At 43.3% G+C, this 10,362-nt stretch overlaps 1 protein-coding gene across 1 annotated transcript; it reads right to left on the reverse strand.

Annotated features, from left to right (window-relative positions):
- Positions 1-2,068: 2,068 nt before the first annotated feature.
- On the reverse strand, positions 2,069-10,084 carry LOC311125244 (protein dpy-30 homolog). Its single transcript, XM_084199296.1, has 4 exons — positions 9,978-10,084; positions 5,491-5,531; positions 3,807-3,949; positions 2,069-3,244 (listed from the first exon to the last, which is right to left on the reverse strand). Exons 1-4 carry the CDS (start codon positions 9,985-9,987, stop codon positions 3,172-3,174), a joined length of 267 nt encoding a protein of 88 aa, XP_084055422.1. The 5' UTR covers positions 9,988-10,084; the 3' UTR covers positions 2,069-3,171.
- Between the last annotated feature and the right edge of the window lie 278 nt (positions 10,085-10,362).

Raw genomic sequence — 10,362 nt, forward strand, 5'->3', positions numbered from 1 at the left:
GAACTCGCGTGAAGGTGTTGCTTATCCTGTAATTCTCAATTAATTGAAATCATGGTACAAGGTTGATTTTGCCGAATGCAAACCGTGCACTTTCGGGCCTTCTTCAGGACGGCATAGCCCGGTGCCCCCGGGTGCCTGGAGATTTCACTTAAGGACCAATGGAATGGTCTAAAATATACAAACTCCGCCCACCAGGGGCACTGGACCATGCAAAACGAACACGCCCATTATTGTGTATAAATGTGCGGATTCGGTTATGCTGAGCGGCGGGCACCGGGCAGCGGCCCGTTACATCATCGGGCTAATCTGTGCCACTCGGCCATTTTGCCAACAAGGCAGCATGGTGCATCATCCAGAAACATACAACATCTCTTTACCATTAAATAAATGTTTTAATGTTCTATCTCGTCTTCATCGGGAAGGCAGATAAAGCTAAAAAGCAATCACTTTTGCATGTGAAAACAAAAGAATCCTACTCATTACTCCACGTGCCCCCACGTCACTTTGTTTGAACCGATTTCGCAGTGGGTTTTAGTTCCAAAAGGAATGCAATGAACTTTCAACCGGTGCAAAACAGGCCTAAATGGGCGCCTGGGCGACATTAATGGTCCAATGAAAAGCGTTAGGATTGGTCGATTCTCTTACTAGCGTTGCAGCAGCAGAGTTTAGGTCTAAACTAAGGCAAGGAAACATAAAACCATTAGGTATTCACACACCACTGTCAATTCCATGTACTTTTTCTTTTATAATACTGTACAATGGAAATAAAACCATATATTTGGCATATTATTGGCGTCATAACACTTGATGCACTTGTCTTTTCTTACTGACAGTGATTGACTTGGGCCAGAGCTGTCCAGAGCACTGTAGCAGCATGTCTAATTTGGGGGGAATTGTACGGATGTCCAGTACGGAAGTCCAGAGAGGACATATTAATAAAAAAAAAACACTATAATATTCCCTTGTTATGTCAGATTACAATTTATTTTTCTCATGATCACAACATAACAAAAGTTGTTTTGTCGAGATCACAAGATACATTTCCCGTGACGATATAACAAAAGTTGTTTTCTCAAGATCATGAGTAAAACTCTATAAATAGAAGTGGATGTCTTGATGATAGATTGCCAGAATGGATGAGGCGGCAGAGCCCACTGTGTATCAGCGCATACGTTTTTATTGATTGCTACACTAAGGGATGGTACATTTCATGCTAACACCATGCTTGAATTTGTGTTTGGAGCTCATTATCAATTTATAAATTAGAACGTTAGCAAGCGGGAACGTGCCACCCCGAAGTCCACAGCCAATTGCATGCAATCAACAACGCAGCTAACGTGGCTAGTCTTGTTATCTATGCAGGTTCTTAGCTTGCGTAACTGATATGTGTATAACTATTAGGGACACTTAATGCTTTGAGGATAATATTTAAATTTACAGAGTGGGTGGGATCCACTCCTGGCAGGCTGATCAGATTCAATTTCAGCCTCAGAGGCTGTTAAGTCAGAATGTTGCCTTGTAGGCAGATTAGTTGTCAAAGTGCTTTATAGGCAGATGTATATCTGATCCAGGGGGTGCGCTCTATTCCTGGCAGGCTGATCAGATTCATTAGCAGCCTCAGAGGCTGATAAATCAGGAGGCTGCCTTGTAGACTGTTTCATATTTACATTTCAGTCATTTAGCAGACACTCTTATCCAGAGCGACTTACAGTTAGTGCATACATTATTATTCTTTAATTTTTTTTCATACTGGCCCCCCGTGGGAATCGAACCCACAACCCTGGTGTTGCAAACGCCATGCTCTACCAACTGAGCTACATCCCTGCCGGCCATTCCCTCCCCCTACCCTGGACAACGCTGGGCCAATTGTGCGCCGCCCCACGGGTCTCCCGGTCGCGGCCGGCTACGACAGAGCCTGGATTCGAACCAGGATCTCTAGTGGCACAGCGCCACTCGGGGAGGTTGTAAGGCTCCTTGCAGACAGCCTACAAGGCAGCATCCTGACTTATCAGCCTCTGAGGCTGATAATGAATCTGATCAGCCTGCCAGGAATAGACCCCAACCAGACTTGATCATATAACGCACTGACTGCTAATCTACCTGCAAAGAGCTTTACCTATGAAACAGCCTACAAGGTGGCGAGCGATATTTCAGCAGCAGGTATAAAATAATGACAGACAACAGACTAACCAGATAACCAATTCAAAACATAACTTGTAGCAGTTATTGTGCTAGTTAACTAGCCAACAGTATATAAACGTGTCTAGTTAGATACTGTTCCTTGCTTTGAAGTAGCCCACCTTTTCCATTTCATCCCTGAAATGAGGGAATCATTTTTATAAAGAAAAGTATTTGGTTATATTTTATATCAAGTGTGGCAGCCATCCTCCAGGATAGCTACTGGGTGTGCAGGCTTTTGTTCCAAGTCCTGGTCTAACCACATTGTAGCCTAAACATCAGCCTCTCAACAGGACCTTGATAAGCAGACTTGGGTGTTTCAGGGCCGGATCAAAAGCCAAAGGCTGCACACCCAGGAGCTCGCCAGATGGAAGGGTTGACCACATGTTGACAAGGGCACCAGCGCAGGAGACAAGACACAGCAGCCTGTCAACAATGTAGACTATAATAATAGTCATGACTATGTGGTTAAAAGTCATGGAGAAGTCATGGAAAATGTGTACGAACCCTTAACAGTGAATAATCAGAGGTCTGTTTATAGCATAATGACATTTGTGAATTTCAGTGAACATAGTTTCAATGGACCGACTTGGAAAATGACAGCTATTTTAGTCCCAAGTCAAGCACAGTTTACTAGCAATGATTTAGCTGACAGTTGCTTTAACGAGGAACGTTTTACTTCCAATGACTGACTGACATTTGGTTCTCTTATGAGAATGCAGAATGCTCTGACACGGTAAATCTCTCAGAATATCAAGACATTTGATATCAGTCATGGATGTTTAATGGGTACACATGGGGAAGGAACACGCTCCGTAACATGTACAGTCAATTACAGAAACCCAAAAAAACAACAAGTTTCTTCAACAAAAAAATAATAAAATCAGTACACAGTAATAATAATAAAATAAAAACACTTTACAATTCGGATGCAGAATGAAACACATCTCGTCTCGGATGACAAGTCGACCAGTGTAGTCTCTTCAGAGACGTCTAGATGCGGTCCTCATATTGAGACTTGTTCTGGAGGAGATGTGCAGCTAGAAATTCAATGGGATTACGAGGCCTGGAAGGGAAAGAGGATGAATACAAAAATCATCAAATAACACGATACAATATCTTTACTGCTCCATTATACAGAGACAACTGAAATGGGTTTTATTTATTTTTGGCACAGCAGCCAATAAAAACAACAAGGGGTATTCTTCAGGTGTGCGGGTATCTGTGGTCCTCTGTAGCTCAGCTGGTAGAGCACGGCGCTTGTAACGCCAGGGTAGTGGGTTCGATCCCCGGGACCACCCATACACAAAAAAAATGTATGCACGCATGAAAAAGCGTCTTCTAAATGGCATATTATTATTATTATTTATTTCAGAGCCCAGCCTCACCACACAACACAGGCTGATGTTGCGAGACCGAGGTTATACAGCATGTGAGACAGGGAAAGGAAATGTATTGGAGCCTGCTTCCTCCGTTTCTTCCTAGGTTCCTGCCTTCTAGGGTGTTTTTCCCTAGCCATCGTGCTTCTGCACTGCTTGCTCTTTCAGGTTTTTAGGCTGGGTATCTGTAAAGCATTTTTGATGTACCAAAAAAGGACTTTTATAAAAATGTGATTTATTGTAGCCCACCTCTCTTTGGCTAGCACAGAGATCCCCTGTAGAAGGACCGGCACCACAGTCTGGTCCAGATATGCCCGTGTTGGGAGAGACTGAAGATCCACCTTCTGTTTAGACATCTTCTCGGTGTTGGACCTCTCGGTATCCTCGATCTTCTGGAGGGGAGGAGTGATGTACAAGCACGTCAGCATGTAAGCCTACATTTCCCTAGCCCCCCCCCACAAGTTCACCATCATCATGTATACAGTTAGTAACTTGTAAGTTCAGTTATTATTAACAGTAACGTCGAGGTCTATACCATTGGCTAATGTTTCCCTAACCTCGGCTCAAGGCTTCATTCACTTTGAGGTGAAAGCCTGTAGCAGAGGCTTAATATTTCCCTAAAACAGTCACACACAAACCAGAGTCTGCGCTTACAGGATACGTTGAATATGGCGATTCTCCTTTAAGCCCAGGAAGCAGCCGTTCAACTTGCCGTTCACCAGCTTTTCAAGCTTAATAATGTCAAAATATGTTCAAATAATGGAGTTTCGCTGAGCAACTATCGTCATTACTGCCATTAAGGCCGGTATGTACTTCCAAAACAGGTCTAAGTAACAAGTTATATGCAACCGGAAAAATGCCTTGTCGGGAAAGAATATAAGTATTTTTTTTGACCATCCGCCAAATCTACCTCCTTCAATATTAGTAATGTAATTAAAATACACTAAATAAAGCCTATCTAGAAATATACAATCACTAAAAACGTAGCCTAGTGTCAACTAAATAAAGCCTATCTAGAAATATACAGTCACTGTAAAAACAGGCTTTATTTAGTTGACACTAGGCTATCTAGAAATATACAGTCACTGTAAAAATATTCCTTATATTGTCTACTGAATAAAGCCTATCTAGAAATATACAGTGACTGTAAAAATGTAGCCTATAGTGTCTACTAAATCTACTTACATGAAATCTTATTCTGTGTAGCACGGCTGAAACAGATTGATATGACATTAATACACTGTTGTTGGTGATATAAACCAATGAGCTTTCCTGCTGCTGGATCAGCCGACCTGTGCATGGCAGTAACGAGTGATTTTATTGGATCAGCCGACCTGTGCGTGGCAGTAACGAGTGATTTTATTGGATCAGCCGACCTGTGCGTGGCAGTAACGAGTGATTTTATTGGATCAGCCGACCTGTGCGTGGCAGTAACGAGTGATTTTATTGGAGGTGTGCATGTGCCAAATCCACTTGGTCAAAAACAATACTTATAATTTTTCCAGACAAGGCATTTTTCCGGGTGCATGTAACTTATTTAAAAACCTTTTGTGGAAGTACATACCGGCCGTAACGGCAGTAATGACGGTAGTTGCTCAGCGAAACTCCATTATTTGAACATATTTTCACATTATTAAGCTTGAAAAGCTGGTGAATGGCAAGTTGAACGGCTGCTTCCTGGGCTTAAAGGAGAAATCGCCATATTCAACGTCTCCTGTATGCCCAGACTCTGGCAGGGAGCTTAGTGGTTAAGAGCGTTGTGCCAGTAACCGAAAGGTCGCTGGTTCTAATCCCCGAGCCAACTAGGTGAAAAATCTGTCGATGTGCCCTTGAGCAAGGCACTTAACCCTAATTGCTCCTGTAAGTCGCTCTGGATAAGAGCGTCTGCTAAATGACTAAAATGTAAAAATTCAACACAGTACAGTAAACTTACAGCTGTATGACTCGCCATGCTCTGGTCCATGCCTGCGTGATCTGAACGTAAACACAACAATGGGAGTAAAAGGTGTTAATCAGGTCTCCAGGTAAGGGCTTGAAACAAAGTGACTAGCTATTCTGTTTCTATGATTGTGATAGCATGGCTTTGTTCTGGTCTAGATGTCAAAGCTAACCAACCGTCTGCAGCAAACAGTTGGAATTGATTCTAGTAGCTAGTCTCTCCCAACTTTACATGACGACGACGGCAGGGTTGGGGAAGCTACTCTGAACATGACGACGACGGCAGGGTTGGGGAAGCTACACTGAACATGACGACGGCAGGGTTGGGGAAGCTACACTGAACATGATGACGACGGCAGGGTTGGGGAAGCTACTCTGAACATGATGACGACAGCAGGGTTGGGGAAGCTACACTGAACATGACAACGACGGCAGGGTTGGGGAAGCTACTCTGAACATGATGACGACAGCAGGGTTGGGGAAGCTACACTGAACATGATGACGACGGCAGGGTTGGGGAAGCTACTCTGAACATGACGACGACGGCAGGGTTGGGGAAGCTACACTGAACATGACAACGACGGCAGGGTTGGGGAAGCTACTCTGAACATGACGACGACGGCAGGGTTGGGGAAGCTACTCCTGAACATGACGACGACGGCAGGGTTGGGGAAGCTACTCTGAACATGACGACGGCAGGGGAAGAAAATGACTTTATTATAAAGGAAATGACTTCACACTGGAGGAAGTTATGCTACACTAAAGCTATCCTTAAGAAAAGTGTAGTTTACTGAACTAAAGTTACTTTGAACAAACATCAAAATCAAGCTTTATTTATACAGCACATTTCAGACATGGAATGCAACACAATGCACTTTACAGGAAAAAAAAACTTATAAAAAAAACATATTTTTACTCCACAAACATAAGAGGATAAAAACTAAAGAATAACTAAAACTGAACTATAAAAAGCATCCTGAGGAAAAGCAAAGCTAAAAAAAAGGGGTGTTTTAAGATCTTTTAAATATGCCCACAGTTTCAGCCCCCCTCAGGTTCTCTGGCAGGCTATTCCAGAGGCTTGGGGCATAGTAACTAAAGGCTGCCTCTCCATGCCTCTTGGTCCTGGGCTTTGGGATAGTTAAAAGGCCAGTGCCAGAGGACCTGAGGGACCTACTGGGTACATAACTTAAAAGCATGTCTGACATGTATTGGGGTCCAAAATCAAGGATTGACTTAAAAACCAATAGAAGAATCTTAAAAGTAATTCTAAAACTCAGGCAGCCAGTGCAGAGACTTTAAAACCGGTGTAATGTGTGCTCTCCGTCTGGACTTGGTCAGTACCCGTGCTGCAGCATTCTGTATGTTTTGCAGTTGACCAGTGGCTTTCTTGGGTAGACCAGACAGGAGAGCATTACAGTAGTCAAGCCTGCTTGTAATAAAAGCATGGATGAGTCTCTCTGTATCCGCCTGAGAGAGAAACGGCCGCACCTTGGCAATGTACCTCAGGTGGTAAAAAGCTATTTTGGTCACATTCCTAATGTGTGATTCAAAGTTGAGTTCAGAATCTACAATAACACCCAGGTTTTCTACCTGCTGTTTTATCTATATTGCCTGTGAATTAAAATGTTCGGCCAGATTCTCTATGTGCTTTGGCTCCAATAATAAAAACCTTGTCTTGATTTAGCTGGAGGAAGTTGTGAGCCATCCAAGTATTTAAATCACTAATACATCTGTGGAGCTAAAATCATCTGGTGACACAGAAATGTAAAGTTGTGTATCCTCTGCGTAGCAGTGAAAATCAATGCTGTGCTTTCTGATAACGCTGCCAAGGGGTAACATATATAAACTGAACAGTACCGTACCCAAAATCAAACCTTGCGGAACGCCACACGTGATATCTATTTTCTCTGAGTTATGTTCACCAAGGGTGACAAAACTCTCGAACAGGTAAAAATAGGTCCTAAACCAATTTATAACTGGACCGTAGAGGCCAACCCACCTCTCCAGTCTGTCCAGAAGGACATCATGGTCAACAGAGGCCAACCCACCTCTCCAGTCTGTCCAGAAGGACATCATGGTCAACAGAGGCCAACCACCTCTCCAGTCTGTCCAGAAGGACATCATGGTCAACAGAGGCCAACCCACCTCTCCAGTCTGTCCAGAAGGACATCATGGTCAACAGAGGCCAACCCACCTCTCCAGTCTGTCCAGAAGGACATCATGGTCAACAGAGGCCAACCACCTCTCCAGTCTGTCCAGAAGGACATCATGGTCAACAGTGTCGAATGCGGCGCTTAAATCCAAGAGTACAAGGACAGAGAGCTGTTTGGCATCTTTATTGGCTCTAAGATAATTTACCACTTTAACTAAGGCTGTCTCTGTGCTGTGCTGGGCACGAAAATCAGATTGGAATTTTAACTAAATACAGTTGGCACTTCAATCATTTAGCTTTTTGAAGACCAATTTCTCCAGAACTTTGTTTAAGAATGGAAGGTTGGAGATTAGCCGAAAATTGCTAAAAACGGAAGAATCTAGATTACTTTTCTCCAGAAGGGATTTCACCATAGCAGTGGGGAAAGTGCCCGTAAACAGGGAGTGATTAACAATAGCTTGCACTTCTTCAGATATGCAATTAAAAACTGTTTTGAAGAAGGTGGTGGGGACAGGATCGAGAAGGCAGGTAGAAGGCTTAAGTTGTGATATCACTTTCCTGAGCATGTCTGTGTCAACCAGGGAAAATAATCAATAGTGCCTTTGCGTGGTAGGCTAGGGCACATATCAAACTTCTCATCAGGTCTTGCTTGACTGATAGCAAACATTAAGCTGGGTATCTTATTTCTGAAATATGCCGCAATATACTGGTAAAACAGTAGTGTGTAGTTCCAGTAGTTAGCTACACCGCTACACGGTAAAACAGTAGTGTGTAGTACCAGTAGTTAGCTACATGGTAAACAGCAGTGTGTAGTACCAGTAGTTAGCTATACCGCTACATGGTAAAACAAGTAATTAACTACTGAAAACACTAAACACTACCTCCATTTGAATGTAGTTCCACTACCACCAAGCTACTGCTAAATGTAGTTAAATTACTATTTTAACTATGTTGTTCTTATTATACCCCAGTGGTTGAACTACACTGAACAAAAATATAAAGTGCAACATGTAAAGTGTTCGTCCCATGTTTCATGAGCTGAACTTTTTCATATGCACAAAAAGCGTATTTCGCTCAAAGTTTGTGCACAAATTTGTTTACATTCCTGTTAGTGAGCATTTCTCCTTTGCCAAGATAATCCATCCACCTGACAGGTGTGGCATTTCAAGGTGAGTAAACAGCATGATCATTGCACAGGTGCATCTTGTGCTGGGGACAATAAAAGGCCACTAAAATGTGCAGCTCTGTCATACAACACAATGCCACAGATGTCTCAAGTTGAGGGAGCGTGCAATTGGCATGCTGACTGCAGGACTGTCCACCAGAGCTGTTGCCAGAGAAATGTATGTTAATTTCTCTAAGCCGCCTCCAACGTCGTTTTAGAGAATTTGGCAGTATGTCCAACCGGCCTCACAACCGCAGACCACGTGAATGGCGTCGTGTGGGCGAGCGGTTTGCTGATGTCAACGTTGTGAACAGAGTGCCCCATAGTGGCGGTGGGGTTATGGTATAGGCAGGCAGAAGTTACGGACAATGAACACAATTGCATTTTATCGATGGCAATTTGAATGCATAGAGATACCGTGAAGAGATCCTGAGACCCCATTGTCATGCCATTCATCCGCCGCCATCACCTCATGTTTCAGCAAAATGATGCACGGCCCCATGTTGCAAGGATCTGTACACAATTCCTGGAAGTTGAAAATGTCCCAGTTCTTCCAAGGCCTGCATACTCACCAGACATGTCACCCATTGAGCATGTTTGGGATGCTCTGGATCGACATGTACGACAGCATGTTCCAGTTTCCGCCAATATCCAGCAACTTTGCACAGCTATAGAAGAGGAGTGGGACAACATTCCACAGGCCACAATCAACTCTGTGTGAAGGAGATGTGCTGCATGAGGCAAATGGTGGTTACACCAGTTACTGACTGGTTTTCTGATCCATGCACCTACTTTTTTATTTATTTAAAGGTCTCTGACCAGCAGATGCATATCTGTATTCCCAGTCATGTGAAATCCATATATTAGCGCCTAATCTATTATTTAAATTGACTGACTTCCTTATATGAACTGTAATACAGTAAAATCTTCGAAATTGTTGTGTTTATATTTTTGTTCAGTTAACATGTATTCACTATACATTCATTACTCCCCAACACTGGACAAGTCACCAGCTTTGAGCTAGCTTGTGTTAGCTTGCTAGCTACTAGACGTGGTCCCTAGTCTTCCGTCTCCCAAGACGCTTATAAATCTGAAAACCGCTGCAAATAAATATTTGCTACATAATGTTAGGCGTTAGATATCGTATAATCGTATCTTTGGTTACCTTCTGCCATGGTTTATGCTGGTTTCTAAATTGATGTCACCGCCGAAACAACAACAGCCAGAGAGCGCTAACGAAGCAGTCGTCAGAAAATTAGGCGCCTTTTGATTGGCTATCCAAATTCCGGAAATGTGACTTTTAAAGGGCTAGCGCCGAAATTCCTGAACGGAAGTTCAACAGATTATCCATTATATTGACCAGATGCTCGAGTGACCGCTCTAACAATGAAAATACATGTCTTCAGAAATGGAAGGCAGTCGGGAGGAGGCGAGATCTCCCGAGTGGCGCAGTGGACTAAGGAGGGTTTGGCCGGCAGGGATGTGGGTTCGTTTCCCACGGGGGGCCAGTATGAAAAATAATTGAAAAAAACATGTATGCACTCACTAAC

Source organism: Coregonus lavaretus (genome assembly GCF_964263955.1).
Source record: "Coregonus lavaretus genome assembly, contig: HAP1_SCAFFOLD_931, whole genome shotgun sequence".
Classification (NCBI taxonomy): Eukaryota; Metazoa; Chordata; class Actinopteri; order Salmoniformes; family Salmonidae; genus Coregonus; species Coregonus lavaretus.